This window comes from Panthera leo, chromosome A3 (genome assembly GCF_018350215.1).
Source record: "Panthera leo isolate Ple1 chromosome A3, P.leo_Ple1_pat1.1, whole genome shotgun sequence".
NCBI classification, from domain to species: Eukaryota; Metazoa; Chordata; class Mammalia; order Carnivora; family Felidae; genus Panthera; species Panthera leo.
Genome location: NC_056681.1, coordinates 61,913,611 through 61,933,679, shown reverse-complemented (window position 1 = coordinate 61,933,679; position 20,069 = coordinate 61,913,611). Strand labels below are relative to the sequence as shown.

The window sequence follows — 20,069 nt, the reverse complement described above, 5'->3', positions numbered from 1 at the left end:
GACGCCCATTAAATGGAATAATGAATGAGGAAGTAAGAAGAAACTAACAAAACACTGGCAGAGTGTAGGCTCTGGATATTAGGAAAAATATATACATACGTAGCTACAAATGCAGATATACAGACATATATTATAGATTAAAAGATTTTTAGTAGAAATACTGAATATGAAATTAAAATGATATATTTATAAAGACTTAATGGTGTCATTATATACTAATATACCTTCAAGTAACTTTTGAGTTTTTATGGTTGAAGAAGTCACTTTTAAAAAAAGCTGATTCAGGGGCGCCTGGGTGGCTCAGTCGGTTAAGCATCCGACTTCGGCTCAGGTCACGATCTCGCGGTCCCGTGAGTTCGAGCCCCGCGTCGGGCTCTGTGCTGACTGCTCAGAGCCTGGAGCCTGTTTCAGATTCTGTGTCTCCCTCTCTCTTTGACCCTCCCCCGTTCATGCTCTGTCTGTCATTGTCTCAAAAATAAATAAACGTTAAAAAAAAAATTTAAAAAGCTGATTCATTTCCCTTATTTGGAAAACTAGAACCTGTGTACTTTATAGGACTGTTGAATTGAATAAGGTAATCTATGTAAAGAAACTAGATAGTGCATAACCCATAGTAACAACAAAAATGTTCACTTATAATGTATCCTAAAACTGCCTCTTTAATTCTGTTATAATTGAACTGAATACAACAGTATTTTTTAATTCATTTTTTTTAAATAATTTTTTAAAATGTTTATTTATTTATTTTTGAGAGAGAGAGACAGACAGACAGACAATGCAAGTGGGGGAGGAGCAGAGAGAGGGAGACGCAGAATCCAAAACAGGCTCCAGGCTGTCAGCAGAGAACCCTACATGGGCTTGATCTCATGAACCATGAGATTGTGACCTGATCTGATATCAAAAGTTGGACATTTAACCAACTGAGCCACCCAGGTGCCTTTCATTCATATTCTTAAGATTGATAATAATTTCACTTTTAAAGAAAATGTTTACTGTAAAAGACATTTGTTTTGGTCCATTCATTGTATGTAAAAAAAAAAAAAATAGAGAAGATTGTTTGGGCTATGTAAAGGTACTTTGCCATCAAATCTCTAAATTCTCACATTTGGGGAAGTGACTGCAGGCCTGAAGTCTGCCTGACATGAAAGTTCTCATTAACGACCCTGCTTGGTGCAAGGCATCCTACAGATGGAAGAAACCACTCACGGGCAAACAGCATGGAGAACACACTAAAATAAAAATTATCTGACATCTCAAACTGAGGCAACAGCAGGGTGATCCATCAACAACAGCCAGTGTCTGCCCCACAGGCAAATGAACTGCCGTCCACAGCTAAAGAGGTATCTCTGAACGTGTCACCAAGAAGCTATGCAACCAGATGATTTCTCAGTGGAGAAAACACTTGAGCTTTGGAGAGAAAAAGAACTGGGATGAGTGCTGCCTACATTACCATGTATACAGTACAGGTGCTCTATGTGGTCAATTGGGCTACAAAAGAAATCAGTATCAAAAAGTTCAAAGAATAAATAAAAAAAAAAAAAAAAAAAGTTCAAAGAAGATAAAAGTAGGCTGGAGCCAAAGCAATCTGAAATATCTAGCAGAAGGAATTACACTCTATTATGGAGGAAAGTCAGATAAATTAACCTCGAGACTTTTGAACAAAAAGAATCACAATTCTTGGTGTAAAGAACGATTTTAAAATGTTAACACAGAGCAGTGATAAGAAGGCCTTTGCATTTCATTGACTGGTAAAACCTAAAATGTGTGTGTATGTGTTTATGGTTGGGGAGGGAAGACTAACAGAGGTTTTCTAATTTTTTAGTTTGCAAATGTGAGGATGATAGTGGCAGGGGAACAAAGGGAGTCTCCTGCTATCTACTTGATTCATCAAATAAAAGGATGTTTTAATGGCAAACAAAGAAAAATAGAGAAAATTAATAAAACCATACATTAGTTATTTGAAAAGATCAACAAAATTGACAAACCTTTAGCTTGACTGACTCAAAATACTTTTCAAATATAGAGAAGACTAAATTAATTATAATCAAGAATGATAAATGGGATGTTACCATCTACTTCACAGGGAAAAAAGAAAAGTATTAGAAGAGAACACTATGAACAGTGGTATGCCATCCAATTAGAACACTGAGATGCAATGAAAACACTCCTAGAAAAGTCATAAGTCACTGAAACCGACCAAGAAGAAATAGAAATCTGAATAGGCCTAAAGAGATTGAATTCTAAAACCTCCCACAAATAAAAGTCCAGGCCCAGTGGACTTCATTGGTGAATTCTACCAAACATTTAAAGAAGAGTTAACGACAATCCTTCACAAATTCTTGCCCCAAAAGGAGAGAATACTTTCCAACTCATTCTATTGGAAACCACAACACTAGCAAAACAGCTATCTACTACCTTTATAAAATAACTGATATTTTAACATCAAACAAAGAAAACAAAGCATATTATTGCAGAACAGTCCTTGTTTAGAAAGGGTGTTTGCATTAACATACATGTAACTCATATTTTTAGAAACATTTATACTGTCCTTATTTTGCTTATTTTTCTATAGATTTGTGAAAATTTCACTATAAAGAGCCAAAACCAATCACTAATCACTTAATATAGCAACAATCACCATTATGTATTTTTTGAAAAGTGTAATTAATTATTGCTATAAATAGGAATTAAAAAGAAATTATACACAGGAATGTTCACTGTAATACTTTCTTATGTAAAAGGTCACTACCGGAGAACATGCTGACAATTTCATTCCATAGAGACTTTGATGACAATCTTTCAAAAAACTGAATTAAAAAAAACAAAGTCACTAAATAAAAAAATGAATATATTTTTGAAAGCAAGCATATAAAAATACATGGACTAAGGGACCTTTGTTGCTATCAAGGAAGAAAAATAACAAAAACAAGGGACATAATGCTGCTGCTCACTGCCTTTGTGTTTTGTTTCAATGGTATCAGGGTGGCCAGGTCAAAAGAGCTGTTCCTTATCACCTGCAGTGGGGTCCCAACCCTTGAGGATCCTTGAGGGGTGTAGGTATGTATCACGGCAGACCCAGGCAACTGCTCTCAGCCTGCTCTCAGGCTGCCAAGAGTGGACAGGCAGGAACTCCAAGTGGGACAGTTTCAACCCACTGCATAGTGGGGAAGCATTCTACAAAACCCATTCCCCCAGTTCTTCTACCTAGCAGGAAGAAATACTAGGTCAGACAGCAAGACACCACCCAGAATGTGATCCCACTCATGAGCACAGTCACTGTGCATTAAAATATGGTTACCCCCTTGGGGTGCCTGGGTGGCTCAACTGGTTAAGCGTCTGACTTCAGCTCAGGTCATGATCTCACATTCAAGGAGTTCAAGCCCTGCGTCAGGCCCTGTGCTGACAGCTCAGAGCCTGGAGCCTGCTTCAGATTCTGTGTCTCCCTCTCTCTCTGCCCCTCCCCTGCTCATGCTCTGTCTCTCTCTGTCTCAAAAATAAATAAAAACATTAAAAAAAAATTTAAAATATGGTTACCCAATCTTGCTCCCTCATTTAGGGTTTATAAACTCTTCTCTCTTTGGTCTACTCCACCAGTTGGCAGTAAACTCTGGGTTTGGCCCTGGATGGACAAAGTTCCCTTAAGTCTCATGCCCCTTTGATCTATATCATTTTATCAGAGTTCTCTGAATTTAGGCTTCTGAATCAGCACACATTATAATAAAAATGTACTGCTTTCTTTTTCCATTATTCCCTATGTATGTATCTTGTGGACTTCACCAGAAGGTGAGGTTGTGGGCCAAAGCAAAATCCAGATAGCTCTCTTTTACTTTTTTCCCCTCAAATTGTGTACTGGCTCCTCAATTCCACTGTAAGACATAAAAATCACTTGTTCTATGTGCATGTGTGAGGGGAAGAGATGACCTCAGTTTATAGTTTGCTATTTAGTATACTATAATAGCTGCCAGGTGGAAGGGGTACCTTTGACAGATGTTAATAGCATTCTAATGTTACCTACCATATCTCTTTGCTTTATTATTTCCCTTCCCAATTCATCTGAACCTTTTTTCCTTTTCATTTACCCATACCTTAAGTCTAACAACCAAACCTGATGGAATCTTTATAACTTGTTTTTCTTTGCACATGGCATACATCCTAGGGTTTATCAGAATCCACAAGCCTCTTGTATGATTCTGCCTCAACAAGAACCTCAGGAACTTTGATTCAGACTTAGCTTGGGGAAGATCACCTACTTTCCTTCTCATCTTTGATATTTGGTGGTTAGAGGCAGAACAGGTTTCTCACATCACAGTTAGAACCAAAGTGTCATTAGGCCACCAAAGAACAGAATCCTTTAGAGGAAGAGTTTAATTAGTTTTAAGGTGGTCATACGTTTAAAAACAAAGAATATATAAATTAGGAGAAAATAAGTAAAAACTTACTGTTATTGGTACATCTTTTGTTCCTGAATTTAATAAATGAAGGTTTAAAACTTTTGGTAGATCTGTTAAAATTGAAGAGAAGAAATATTTCTTTAACAGAACTGCTTTATGGCAAACTAGAATTTTACCTTATTAGATATCAGACTGAATCTATTCTAGAATGTGAAAAAGAACTATAATCACATTAATAAAAAGAATGTGATTCCACCTAACTCATAAATAGCAATCACCTTACTCACAAGGACACTGTATAAGAACTGTCCCCTCCTAAACAACCAGACCAAAAATCAGAACAAAACATATTTTTTTAGTGAAATTAGACATTATTACTAATCTTTTAGTTCTCTAGGAAAGCATAAGGAAGCAAATTAATAATGTTAAATTATCAGTGTGAAAAATCTAATTTTCAAAAAGGCGTCTCCAATTCTCAACAACCAACTTCTAATTACATATGGTCCATAGAAATCCCAAATTACAAGTATTTCTATTTTTTCCTTAATAAATCCTTTAACTTGAGCATTTTCAATTTTAGAATTTGAATTTTTTCTTTGACCATCTGGGACATAATTTAACATTATGCTATTATAATGCAACTGAGTAATCCATTTCTAAATAAAAATCCAGAAGTAAAGCCCCCCCCCCCTTTTATTTACTGTTAAAAAAAGGAGTAAGCATAACTGAATAGGTGAGAACTTGGATTTAAAAACTCAGAAACTACTTTGTGCCTTAATATTCCCTTAAGTTATCTTATGACCTTGCTTTCCCACCTGGTAAGCAATGGTAGCCCTCAAAGGAATGGGGTATTAACCTGTGAGGGCTTGAAGTTCCCCAAAGAAGGTTTCTATAAGATCATGCAACCCACTGACAAGTAATTTCAAAGCTGAGCTACAAAGGAGTTAAAAGTAGAGCCATTCAGCACTGAACAGAGGCATTTTTGTTTTTTAAAGACTTATAAAAATACTGTCTTCCCCCCACCCCCCCCTTTTTTTTTTTTTACCTTGTGTTCGTAGTGTACCAAAATCTAGCATTTCAGTTGAGGAATAAATTCCAGGAGCTTGGAAGACAGAAAAGTAAACCATTAGATTTTTCTTTGCCCAAAGTTAAGATGTATTGAATACAAAACAAATGCATTTACTGTTCCTCTGGTATTCTACTAACCTGTTGTAACTTCTACCTCCACAGGAAGGATGATAAATTCTGTGCTGTCTGAAGCATTTGTCTTTATTCTGATGAAGGCGGTGTGATTATCTGCTTCCCTGGATGAAAAACTGGCTCTCATCACTCCCTTGGTTTCATAAGGAGGAATTTCCTGACAAGTTAACAGACCATAATGTAGCACAGCTTTTGTGATGGTGCAAAAGCCACCATAGTTTTTTGAAGAAAACAACATTGACTGAGGATGCATTATTATTTTATATACCTACTAAGAAAAAAAAAAAACCAACACACTGCCATTTAAATGGATATATTCTATGGATTGTAACACATACTCCAACGTGAAGAATATTACAATGTGAAAGAAGCCCATCTTAGAACTGAGGAAGCATGATATGTAAAATTGAGCCAAGTGAAAGAAATAAAATTTTCAGTTGCAAAATTATCATTAAAAGATAGAATTAATCTATAAAACCAGTTATCTTTTAGAGTGATGCTTGGACATATAATTCAGTACTAAAATTCTCCACCAAATAGAGATGTCAGCATTGGAGGGAAATCCTTTTCTAGAAATCTACAGGATCTCTTTAAATAATAATCAAGAGAGCTTGGACTCTCTCTGTCCTTTCATTTAAAACCTAACACAACAAAGCTTCTCAGGCAAATCCACAGTTGACCAACTGCTTTCAATAAGTCTCTTAGCAAGGAAGATGGAAAAATTTTCAGGCCTGTAATGAGAGAACACTGACAAATACACTAGAGGGAAGATTTATTGGGGCAAAAAAAAATTTTTTTTTGAGATGGATTTCTTTTCCTGGTTTTACAACAATCTGGCTTGCTTGGGACCATCAGAATTTCTCTGCACATACCTTCTGGCATATTTAAGGAAATCCCTGTGTTTTAGAATTTATTATTCATCTCACTTACCTCTATTCTCTTAACTTTTTAGCCTCAAAGTAGGAAAGAAGTGATTGGAACCCTCCTGGGGCCACAAGAGATGCACCATCCACTTCCCCATCTCTAGGGAGCTGACTTGGTCTCTGGGCTTTTCTTATGTACACTGAAATGGGCTGAGGGTGAGGTCAAGGCCAATTGACTTTTATTTTTACTCTACGTTTGTAGGAAGAAGAATAACTTTATCTTTTCTTGCAGCCACTGGGATTATTAAAACATTATGCCATCTCTGCTACCATTCATTACAGTTCTTAACTAATTAGAAATATGAATTCTCTTATGTTTATTAGATACCAATTATATTTCACAGTAAATTCTTAGCTCTTCTACGTAGAATTATAATACAAACTTAATAGCTTATAGTTAATTCTCTGAAGCATTGTTTTATATACTACTTCTCTCAAAGGCTTTTCAAACAATAACGTAATTTCAAGATAAAACATTTTTGTGAAAGGATATAAATGAACCATCCATTACATATTCCTATTTGCCAGTGTGTTTCTATATCTGGGGAGTTAACCAAATCCTGACAAATTTGTTTCTAATTGCTCAAGTGAACATCCTAAAAATGTCCCTTCTGCATCCCTTCCTTGGTTGAGACTGGTCAGAAGATAGAACAAGAGGCTACGTGTGTTTAACAGAGCAATTAATAAATAAATCTGATCTTCAGAACTCATTCATAGTGGTAAAGTCCGTTGTCTTCAATTATGGATAAACAATGATTAGAGTGCCCTCAGTATAAGAACTGTGTTTACTGTGCCTTTCCCCTCTTTGATTAAAGCTTGGCAAACAACATTTAAAGAAAAACTCTCCTAAGGCAGGAAACTTCACAAATCAGGTAGCTGCTACACATTCATTGATTAATATTTGCTGGTATTCTCTAAGAAACAGGGGTTCTCTAAGCATTGACACAAACTAGTGTTAGTCAATAATATTAAAGGTGGATGTAGATCACCTAAGAATTTAAAATTTTCTATGTCGTCACAAGGGCTTGACTACATTCCCTCCGAAAACGTCATCTCTATCAACAATAAGTCTGAAAGTTCAATTCTCTACCTCAAACATATAATGGATCCTTCCCAGAGGTTTTTTTTTTTTTTTTTTTAAATCTTAGTATAAAAAGCACATTATAAATTGTTAGAGTCAGAGACAACTTTACCAATATAACTCCGTGGATAGTTGAAATCTCTTCCTTTCTACACAGTGGGTTAAAGCTCCCACCAATTTTGTTCACTGCTTTTTCCAAAAATTACTTATACTTTTCTCTCCCTGTATCATCCAATTTTCAAGAATATCTGATGTAAATTTAATATTAAGATATAATTAAGGGGGAGTCACCCACATTTATTCATGTGATAGGAAGTTAAACTATTTTCTGGTATATTTGAGCAAGTAATCGAGAGAGAAATATGGCAGCACTCACCCACAGTTTTCTGGTGCCTCCTTGTTGACCTGTTGGGAGTTCTAGGTGAAGATCTCCTCCACTAGAGTACATTTCTACAACCTGTGATGAAAGGGGACATGATGGTTAAGCTCAAAATCATATTCTCAACGCAAGTGATTTGCCGTTATATAGAAATAAGTCTGACATCCTATGTCTTAGAAAAATTTAAAAATGTTTATAGATCTAAAAGTAGGATAAATCTCATGTCTTATCACTGGAGTCAGTGTTTCAGATGTGTGAGCACTGATGATTTTTTTTTTTTTTACATTTATTTATTTTTGAAATACAGAGAGACAGAGTGCAAGTGGGGGAGTGGAAGAGAGACAGAGGGAGACACAGAATCCGAAGCAGGCTCCAGGCTCAGAGCTGTCAGCACAGAGCCCGATGCAGGGCTCAAACTCATTAACTATGAGATCATGACCCAAGCTGAAGCTGGATGCTTAACCAACTGAGCCATCCAGGCTCCCCAATGGTGATTAATTTTAATTAAAACAAGGTAAATTTAAAACATTAAAGTTAGAAACAGTATAGTTATTTCAGACACTGGATTAAAGAAAATCTATCCATAGACCACTTTTTATTTTCAAAGGAAAAATAGTTTATGGAAATTATCAAATTTTAGAAATAAATTTTGTATTTCTTGTAGTTACACAAATTCTTCTTTATTCACACATTTGTAACAAGCTTTAGCAGATCTAATAACCACTATAATTGTGAAATAGTGAAGAATATGTTATTCTGAGATATATGTAACATTTTTAAAGCACTATGACAATATCTGGTTTCTCTTGGTGGCAAAACCATAGGAACCATTAATAATACCTCTGTGGCTTGTATCTATACTCATGATTTTTAAAAACCATTTTGCTGAGGTATAACTGATATACAATAAACAACACATATTTCAACTGTACAACTTGATAAATTCTGACATACATATACAGGCGTGAAGCTACCACTGCAATTAAGACATTAAATATACTCATTATCTCCAAATTTTCTTCATGTCCCTTGCAATCTACCTGTCTCTCTCTGTCCCCCTATATCCTTAAGCAACCAATGAGCTGAGCTCAGCCACTCTAGATTAATTTGTATTTTCTAGAGCTTTATATAAATGGAATCATACAAGTATATACTCTTGTATCAAGCTGCTTTAACTTGGTGTAATTATTTTGAGATTCATCATGTTGTTGTATGTATTAATAGTTCATTTCTTTTATTTTTATATATGTAATTTATTGTCAAATTGGTTTCCATACAACACCCTGTGCTCATCCCAACCGGTGCCCTCCAATGCCCATCAACCCACTTTCCCCTCTCCCCCACCCTCCATCAACCCTCAGTTTGTTCTCAGTTTTTAAGAGTCTCTTATGGTTTGCTTCCTTCCCTCTCTGTAACTTTTTTTTCCCCCCCTTCCCCTCCCCACTAGTCTTCTGTTAAGTTTCTCAGGATCCACATATGAGTGAAAACATATGGTATCTGTCTTTCTTTGCCTGACTTATTTCACTTAGCATAACACTCTCCAGTTCCTAAATGTCCATCAACTGACGAATGGATAAAGAAGATGTGGTTTATATATACAATGGAATATTACTTGGCAATGAGAAAGAATGAAATCTGGCCATTTGTAGCAACGTGGATGGAACTGGAGAGTTCATTTCTTTTCAATTTTATGGCTATGCCACAATTATTGATCCATTCACCTACTGATGGACATGTGGGTTGTTTCCAGTTTTTGGTCATTATGGATAAAGGTGCTATGAACACTGCATTGTATAAGTCTTTGTGTGAACATCTGCTTTCTTTTCTCTTGGGTAAATACCTGGGGATAGAATGGGTCATATGGCAGGAGACTTTCCTTTTTTCTTTTTAATTTTTAAAAATGTTTATTTTTGAGAGAGAGAGAGACACAGCATTAGCGGGCAGAGGGCAGAGAGAGATGGAGACACAGAATCCGAAGCAGGCTCTAGGCTCTGAGCTGTCAGCACTAGAGCCCAATGGAGGGCTCAAACTCACAAACAGCGAGATCATGACCTGAGCCAAGTTGGACGCTTAACCAACTGAGCCACCCAGGTCCTCCATTGGAGACTTTCCTTTCAAGGCAGGTAACCCTATCTCTTAAAAAGAAATAATATATTTAATTAAATTCAAATGTGGAGTGAAGTAAAAGAATGGGTGGAAAACCTTCACTTGTTTTATCACATAAGTCCTTCAGGAATACATAAGAAAGGAGAATGCAGGAAAAACAGCAATGCTTTAGTATGAACTTAAAGGTTTTGCGTGTTATGTTGTTAGAGCAATGCATTTAGCAAAAACTAACGAGCTAAGATTTTCTAAGTATTATTACCTGCCTTTTGATTTAGTACAGTGTTCCCATATGGTCCCAGTTGTATTGACAGTAATACCATCTTTTTTTTTTTTTTTTTTTAATGTTTGTTTATTTTTGAGAGAGAGTGAAAGCATGTGAGCAGGGAAGGGGCAGAGAGAGGGAGACAAAGATCCAAAGCAGGCTCTGTGCTAGCAGTGGAGAACCTGATGCGGGGCTTGAACTCATGAACTGTGAGATCATGACCTGAGCCAAAGTTGGACACTTAACTGACAGAGACACTCAGGTACCCCAATAGTAATACCATCTTAACTGATGGAGTGATTGTAGAATCTTTTCTGAAAAAAACCAGACGACATCACATATTATTCATTTCAACTTCCAAGGTATTAAGAAAACAAGCCTAACAATGTGTGGAAACAGAAGATTAAAGGGTAGACTACTGATTATCGGGAAAGGAATAAGGAAATGGGTACAGAAAAAGACTACATTATAAAATTCAAAGGAAAGATCACATTAAAATTAGGAATGTGACATATCACTGATTTTAAGTCCAGTGCTATTTATTCTAATTTAACAAAGTGTAGAAAAAAAATGAAGGCAAAATATAGAGAATATAGTTTGTGTAAAAAAATTTTTTTTTGCAAAGAGTGTTTATTTTTGTGTGTCCACATATATGTGTACAAGTGTCCTGAATGAGGTCTGATCTGGTGCACCAAGATCATATGAGTAGTATCTATGAGGAGGGGCTGGGACTGGAGCTGAGCTAACACAACAGTTACCAGATACCTGGAGTTATTTACATTTAAAATTACAGAAATAAAAGAAAATAAATGTTCAGTTTCTTAGCCACCCCTAGCCACAAATTCAACTGCTCATTAGCCACGTGTGGCTAGTGGCTGCTGGACAGAGCAGATACAGACACACCACCGAAGAAAGTTCTAGTAGACAGCACTGGATTAAAAAAGTAGAAGTTCAAGGGGAGTTTTGCTTTACATGTTTGAGTTGTTAACATTTTTTTTTTTCAGTGAGAACATACTAATGGGTCTGTGTTTTATACAAAATAAACAAATCACATACAATTTCCTGTTTACAGTATTTTCTTAAATTTAAGGATAAGACTAATGGCACAGTATAACCTATTGTAGAACCATCAGGTTAAGAGTGCCTTCCAGATAAATCATCTATACTTGTGAGGCACTGGGGTGGCTCAGCTGGTTAAGCATCCAACTTTAGCTCAGGTTCATGATATTTTCGAATTCCTAAGTTCAAGCCCCACATCGGGCTCTGTGCTGACAGTGTGGAGCCTGCTTCAGATCCTTTGTTTCCCTCTCTCTCTGCCCCTTCCCTGCCTGTGTGCTCTCTCTCTCTCTCTCCTCTCAAAAATAAATAAGCATTAAAAAAAATAATCTATACTTTTTCTAAGAGGACAGCTTTGGTTTTTCCATTTGCTCTCCTGCATGCTGGTGAAAAGTCCAGTGTGGCATACATTCTTGAATTAAAATACTATAACTAGAAAAAGCCTAGATGAACATCAACAACAACAAAAATAAGTTGACCAAAAACAGTCAAGGAAAGAAAGCAGCAGGAATTTATTTATGAGGTTTCTATATAATTTCTGATAAAAGTTTGCCAAAACAGAGAAAATACATTATTATCTAAATTTAGCAAAAGGATAAGAGACTGTTAAAAACTGAGAACAAACTGAGGGTTGATGGGGGGTGGGAGGGAGAGCAGGGTGGGTGATGGGTATTGAGGAGGGCACCTTTTGGGATGAGCACTGGGTGTTGTATGGAAACCAATTTGACAGTAAATTTCATGTATTAAAAAATAAAAAAAAAAAAAAGAAATTGTGGTTTATATACACAATGGAGTACTACGTGGCAATGAGAAAGAATAAAATATGGCCCTTTGTAGCTACATGGATGGAACTGGAGAGTGTGATGCTAAGTGAAATAAGCCATACAGAGAAAGACAGATACCATATGGTTTCACTCTTATGTGGATCCTGAGAAACTCAACAGAAACCCATGGGGGAGGGGAAGGAAAAAAAAAAAGAGGTTAGAGTGGGAGACAGCCAAAGCATAAGAGACTCTTAAAAACTGAGAACAAACTGAGGGTTGATGGGGGGTGGGAGGGAGGGGAGGGTGGGTGATGGGTATTGAGGAGGGCACCTTTTGGGATGAGCACTGGGTGTTGTATGGAAACCAATTTGACAATAAACTTCATATATTGAAAAAAAAATAAATTTAGCAAAAGGATATAAATGATCGAGTGATGAAGAGGAAATACAAATACTTTTCACTTGTAAAAACAGGACACAAGAGACTTTTCTTCTCTTGTAATGAAAATATCTAGCTAAAAATAATTCAAATTTGGGTAGAGTATTTTTATTAGTAGTTATGCTCACCTAATTGTTAGCCAAACGTTGGGAAGAAACCTCTTTTTTGCTACCTTAGCATATAATTTCACAATTCAGGCTCTAAAAATCTCTTTTTTCTCTTCTACATTTTCTTTTTCATTGTTCATGAACATTTCTACTGGGGGTTCTGGGATGACAAGAATCAGTTTGGTTGTCAAAGCTCTGTAGCTTACTACAATATGTAGTATTTTTCCTCCTCCTGTTATGTTCAAGCTGCTGTTAAGGCCTGCAGTACTGGTCCTAAAGAACTTTGGGGAGGCTGGGTGTGGATATTATAAACTATTCCAGAAAGCATCCACATCTCCTTTCAACCAGACAACGCAACTAGAACCTACAGTGGCAGCAAATGTCACATAGTTGGAAGTCTCTTGGGATGTACGGTGGGGATTTTAGGAAACACATAAAGGAGTGACACTTGCCACTCTGACTATAAAAGAGACCAGGAACTAGTGAGGAGAGATGTCAAATTTGAAAACAATCAGTACCTAACAGATTGAGCGAAATTAGGAGTTGGATTATCTCATCTCATCTCATCTCATCTCATCTCATCTCATCTCATCTCATCTTTAGAGAGAGCAGGGGAGGGGTGCAGAGAAAGAGAAAGAGAGAGACAGAGAGGGAGAGAATCTTAAGCAGACTCCATGCTCAGCGTGGAGCCCAATACTAGGCTCAATCCCATGACCTTGGGTTCGTCGCCTGGGTGGAAATTGAGAGTAGGATGCTCAGCTGACTGAGCCACCCAGGCATCCCAGGAGTTGGACTTTTTAAACAAAAAATAAGTTTGCTTTTAATCGTGATTCTATATTTACCCTTCCTCAGACTTTAACTTCCAGGCTGCCATCACCCAAAACTTATTACCAAAAATAAGTATGAACTGTTTTAAAAATTTACGTTACATCAGAAAAGCAATGGCCTTGTGTAGTTGAAAACTCTTAAGTTAAATGCAGACCTGCTAAACTGTAACACCAGAGAAACCACAGTTGTTTAAAAAGTGGTTCCAAAAAGTCAATACCTGGACTATTGTAATCGAAAATTCTGACCACAGCAAGATGCATTAAAAGAATAACCACTCTTTGATACATCTATAAAATCCCATTATTTTAAATAGTCTTGCAAACTGTAACAAACTGAGATTTCATGGTAAGCATTAATTTCCACCAAAATGTAACTCATTCAATATCATCAACATAAACTCACCTGTAAAGGCTCACTGTGAGGATTGTGTATATTTATTATAGGTGAGAAACTGCTATTCACAGGGACTCTGGCCCCAAGGAATGGCCTCAGTCGATATGGATTTGGAACTCCAACACCAAACACCTATTTTAAAGGAGAAAAAAAATGCAATCTGGGTTAAACTCCAACACCAAATACTTATTTTAAAGGAGAAAAAAATGCAATCTGGGTTGCTTTCATAACTAACATTTTTATAGTTATAACTGATTGATCTAGGGAAAACTGATGTGTCTTATTTAGATGGAAAAATCTTGACTACCTTTAAAAAGAATACACATGTGGTTTCTATCCTTGATTTGGCTATATATTTGATTTACTACATATATGTGTATTTGGAATTATTTCTATAATATATTGGAAATTAAAATGATAGCAGTCCTTCATGAGCTCACAGAATAGACAAAAGAAGGCAACAGGGAATCAAAAGATTTCCTTATTCCAACCATGAGAAGAAGATGGATCTAGGGCTCAAACAATTTCTCAAATCCAGCTCCAGGTCATTCCCACATGAGAAAGCAAGGTCCTGGGTTGACTAAACAGAGTGAGCCCATCATTCAAATGACAAATATTTCTTAAGTGCCTATGATTTGCTACGCACAAATATATATAGTGTGAATGATTCAATAGTAAACAAGATAGATAATGTGCCTGCCCTCATGCAACTTACATTCCAGTATGAGGGGCACACTAGATAACAATAAAAAAGTTTTTTAAAAATGGTAATGTGATATAGAATAACTGGCTGGGGTGAGGCTGGGATATTCTTTTAGGGAGCATGGTCAAGGTCATCTTCTCTGGAGAAGTGATTATGAGCTGATGCAAGATGAGAACAAACCAGCACTGAGAGTGTATTTGGGTGAGGGGAAGTATACAAAGGAAACAAGGCAGGAAAGGGGTTAACTTGAAGATCAGGAATAAGATGAGAAGCATGGTCAAATGGGATGGAATAGAAGGAACGTATGGGAGTCAGAACCTCAGAGTCTTGTTGGCCTTGGTCACAAATTTACATTTTGCTCTGAAAGCAATAGGACGACATAAAGATTTCCATGGGGAAGTTGACTAGATGTGATTTATGTTCACAGAAGATCATTCCGACTACAGTGAATAACAGACTATGGTAAAGACAGTGGAGGAGTGGAAGGCCTGTTGGAGGCTATGGTGTAACCCAGGGAGAGGTAATGGTGGCTTAGAAGAGAGCAGTGGCAGTGTGGAGGAGAGAGTTAGACTCAAGATATATTTAGGAGGCAGACTTTGTGAAAGACTAGATGTGGAGAGGTGAAGAAAAGCAGCTGGCCACTGAGGCTCTGCTTGAGAACAAACCGATTACAACCCTCAAGTAGTGCAGCTTGGCCACATCCACCTAAGTCGGTTAGGCTGCCCCTAGAGGGCAATGGTAGTAATATTCTTATGACAGTCTTCATTTACTCAACAGGTGTATGTTAAATGAGCATCATCTATATAGCACTTTTAAGTTATTCATCTACACAGGTTGCCTACTAAACAACTGTTAAAGACATATTCACTGTATATAAATACAAGTGCCTAACTAATTGGTTTACTGACACGAATTCTCAAGATATGTGGTATGTTCGGGGTCCTAGAAAAGAAATGTTCAAAAACAAAATCATAAAAACTGTAAAGTAAGACATTATCTAAGTAAGGAGTTAAAACACTGTGTTCTATGCACAGTATAACACAGTGGTTAATAGGATGGTCTTTGTAGTTATAAAGGCATGGGTTTGAATCCCTGCTTAATAATCTATTAGTAGCATAATTTGAACAAACTACTTAACCTTTCTAAGCTTCACCTTCCTTATCTAAACGAATGAGACTAACAGTATCTATAACGCATGCAGAAATGTTTGTAAAGTACGTAGTATAGTGGCACAGAAGCAATTCTTCTTAACAATCTTGATAACCTTGATTATAAAAATCTTGACTCATAAGACATTAACAATCTCTAATAACCTAAACATTACACAGAGAAAGTAAGAACAAATTTTAAGCAATCTATTCACTAAAGAAAAGGGAGCATGCATGTTTTAATTTTGAAACTATTATCAAGTATGCTTCATAAATGTGCAAAATAAAAATTAAAAAAATTATTATAAAATATTTTTTACTATTCTTTTGCCAACAATCTTACATTAAAACTTTAGCTATAGCTTTAAAAGATCATTTGTTCAGTCTGATTTGATAGGGGCTAGTCACAGACAGAGCAGTGAATAAAAATGCTCTCAGTCTAAACTCTCACATTTCCTATTATCCCTGAGTTTTTAAAGAGAGTCACAGGATAGGTTGGAGATAAGAACGATATTTTATAAAATAAAGAAAAGATTTAATCCTGGTTCTTACCTGATAAGTAAATACCCCATGATTGGATGTGTTAATAAATAAAGTATTTTCTACATTTCCCACTACTCTTGCAAGAAAAACTACATCAAATGACGTATTTCCTCCTGGAAGTATTTTCTGAAAAAGAAGAGCAACAAATAAAGTTAAATGAGTAACTAAAAAATCCGATTATGCTGACCGCAATTAAATAGCCGAAGTTTGTAAAGCAACCATCTCACAATCATTTCCATGAACTAGCTTCTCCCACTGAAGGTTTAAGCTTTAAATTAGCCAAATTATTCTGCAATGAAAAATAATAAAAACGATGTCTTCATACTGATGTCTACAGTCACACAGCTTTATCAAATACCAATTAGATGCTGTTCATTCAACAATCATTAGGCTGGAATGAAGTACCTAATTACAGACTGTTCCATCATCACATAATTCAGTAGGAGTTGAGCTGAGGCTGGGCTTCTTATATAGATGTACTACTCTACAACTAAACAACAACTTGTACTATTTCCAAGAAGAAATAAGCCCACGCCTTAACCCCTTGACCTCTGTCAGCCATTCACACATGGCGCTGTATGTGCCAGCAACTTAAATTAGGAAAGAAGGCAGGAGTGACAATACGCACAGAAACTCACTCCTGTTTTCTTGTACAGGTTGAGAATGTCATTGTAGTTAGTGAAATAAAACTTTATTACAACAAAACAATAGGGCTACTCCATGGAGTTCAAGGGACTGTGACTGTAGTTCTGTCTGTGATGAAGCCTTATGATGCATTTTAATGTGTAAAGTCATCAACCTTTCTCATTTGCCTCTATGGCTTGAACTCTAAAACACTCCCCAAATTGTAGCTTAAAATACCAGGCATTGAGACTTCTGGCTTCACCTCAGGAAGCAGAAAGCTGGAAAGAGCATTTCCTGTGCATTATCAACAACCAAAAGGATAATCTACAAAAATGTAACTTTTCTTGACCCTATCACAGAGTTTGCATATCAGGTAGCTCAAAATTTAAGGAAAGACAAGCACCTCCAAGGAGAGATGGAATGTGAGTAATGGCTCACCCATGGCAGAAAATGGGAAGATGAGGCTACCATATGAGGGTAAAATGAATTCAGCCAAAATTTTTTATACACCGCTAAAAGCTGACAGTGGGCTAAAATCAGAGTATATAACCCCTGGAAGCTGTAGACACTAGATGGAGGTTACATCTGAGCCAAAGTCAGTAAGAGAAGGATACCTGGTAAATCTCTAAGTAGCTTGAAATAAACAAACTTCTAAATAACCCATTGGTCCAAGGGGTAGTCACAGGGAAATTAAAATATTTTGAATCAACTAGAAATTAAAACACGACATATCAAAATTTGCTGGCTGCAGATAAAGCATACTTATTTTGGGAAATGCTTCAAATCAATAATCTATGTTTCCACCTTGAGAAACTAAAAAAAGAATAAATTAAACCCAAAATTTCAGAGATCTAAAAATGTTGAAAAAATTGTTTACAATCAATGAGTATGGTATTCCTACTGACAACAGTTTTTTTTTTCAATATATGAAGTTTATTGTCAAATTGGTTTCCATACAACACCCAGTGCTCATCCCAAAAGGTGCTCTCCTCCATACCCATCACCCACCCACCCCTCCCTCCCACCCCCCATCAACCCTCAGTTTGTTCTCAGTTTTTAACAGTCTCTTATGCTTTGGCTCTCTCCCACTCTAACTTTTTTTTTTTTTTTTTTTCCTTCCCCTTCCCCATGGGTTTCTGTTAAGTTTCTCAGGATCCACATAAGAGTGAAACCATATGGTATCTGTCTTTCTCTGTATGGCTTATTTCACTTAGCATAACACTCTCCAGTTCCATCCATGTTGCTACAAAAAGCCAGATTTCTTTCTTTCTCATTGCCATGTAGTACTCCATTGTGTATATAAACCACAATTTCTTTTTTTTTTTTTTTTTTTTTTTTTTTTAATTTTATTTTTTAATATATGAAATTTACTGTCAAATTGGTTTCCATACAACACCCAGTGCTCATCCCAAAAGGTGCCCTCCTCAATACCCATCACCCACCCTGCCCTCCCTCCCACCCCCCATCAACCCTCAGTTTGTTCTCAGTTTTTAACAGTCTCTAATGCTTTGGCTCTCTCCCACTCTAACCTCTTTTTTTTTTTTTTCCTTCCCCTCCCCCATGGGTTTCTGTTATGTTTCTCAGGATCCACATAAGAGTGAAACCATATGGTATCTGTCTTTCTCTGTATGGCTTATTTCACTTAGCATCACACTCTCCAGTTCCATCCACGTTGCTACAAAAGGCCATATTTCATTTTTTCTCATTGCCACGTAGTATTCCATTGTGTATATAAACCACAATTTCTTTATCCATTCATCAGTTGATGGACATTTAGGCTCTTTCCATAATTTGGCTATTGTTGAGAGTGCCGCTATAAACATTGGGGTACAGGTGCCCCTATGCATCAGTACTCCTGTATCCCTTGGATAAATTCCTAGCAGTGCTATTGCTGGGTCATAGGGTAGGTCTATTTTTAATTTTCTGAGGAACCTCCACACTGCTTTCCAGAGCGGCTGCACCAATTTGCATTCCCACCAACAGTGCAAGAGGTAAACCACAATTTCTTTATCCATTCATCAGTTGATGGACATACAGGCTCTTTCCATAGTTTGGCTATTGTTGAGGGTGCTGCTATAAACATTGGGGTACAAGTGCCCCTATGCATCAGTACTCCTGTATCCCTTGGGTAAATTCCTAGCAGTGCTATTGCTGGGTCATAGGGTAGGTCTATTTTTAATTTTTTGAGGAACCTCCACACTGTTTTCCAGAGTGGCTGGACCAGTTTGCATTCCCACCAACAGTGCAAGAGGGTTCCCATTTCTCCACATCTTCTCCAACATCTATGGTCTCCTGATTTGTTCATTTTGGCCACTCTGACTGGCGTGAGGTGATATCTGAGTGTGGTTTTGATTTGTATTTCCCTGATGAGGAGCGACGTTGAGCATCTTTTCATGTGCCTGTTGGCCATCTGGATGTCTTCTCTAGAGAAGTGTCTATTCATGTTTTCTGCCCATTTCTTCACTGGGTTATTTGTTTTTCGGGTGTGGAGTTTGGTGAGCTCTTTATAGATTTTGGATACTAGCCCTTTGTCCGATATGTCATTTGCAAATATCTTTTCCCATTCCGTTGGTTGCCTTTTAGTTTTGTTGGTTGTTTCCTTTGCTGTGCAGAAGCTTTTTATCTTCATAAGGTCCCAGTAGTTCATTTTTGCTTTTAATTCCCTTGCCTTTGGGGATGTGTCAAGTAAGAAATTGCTATGGCTGAGGTCGGAGAGGTCTTTTCCTGCTTTCTCCTCTAGGGTTTTGATGGTTTCCTGTCTCACATTCAGGTCCTTTATCCATTTTGAGTTTATTTTTGTGAATGGTGTGAGAAAGTGGTCTAGTTTCAATCTTCTGCATGTTGCTGTCTATTGACAACAGTTCTAATGTCAATGAAGATACTCACAAGGCCTGTGGTTTACTACAGGGAAATTTATCCAGCCAGAGAAAAAACTGGTTTCCTTTAAAATTTTTATGGGAATGTATGTAAATATTTAAATAATATCTTTCAAAAGCCCATCTAAGTTACAAAAGGTAAGGAAAATCATCATGGAATGCTTAATTCTTAGCATAACCTTTTGCTACTACCAGAACTGGACATCCAGTTTTGAGTAAGTAGGTGACACATTGGAGATCTGAGTTT

At 36.8% G+C, this 20,069-nt stretch overlaps 1 protein-coding gene across 1 annotated transcript in view; it reads right to left on the bottom strand.

Annotated features, from left to right (window-relative positions):
- The window catches only part of TMEM131 (transmembrane protein 131), a 237,656-nt gene that overhangs the window by 67,792 nt on the left and 149,795 nt on the right, over window positions 1-20,069 (bottom strand). The window contains exons 6-11 of the mRNA XM_042932060.1: window positions 16,332-16,448; window positions 13,938-14,060; window positions 7,972-8,052; window positions 5,598-5,748; window positions 5,437-5,493; window positions 4,440-4,501 (exon numbers count right to left, since the gene is read on the bottom strand). Coding sequence (XP_042787994.1) covers window positions 4,440-4,501; window positions 5,437-5,493; window positions 5,598-5,748; window positions 7,972-8,052; window positions 13,938-14,060; window positions 16,332-16,448 — 591 coding nt within the window. The remainder of the gene's footprint in view (window positions 1-4,439; window positions 4,502-5,436; window positions 5,494-5,597; window positions 5,749-7,971; window positions 8,053-13,937; window positions 14,061-16,331; window positions 16,449-20,069) is intronic.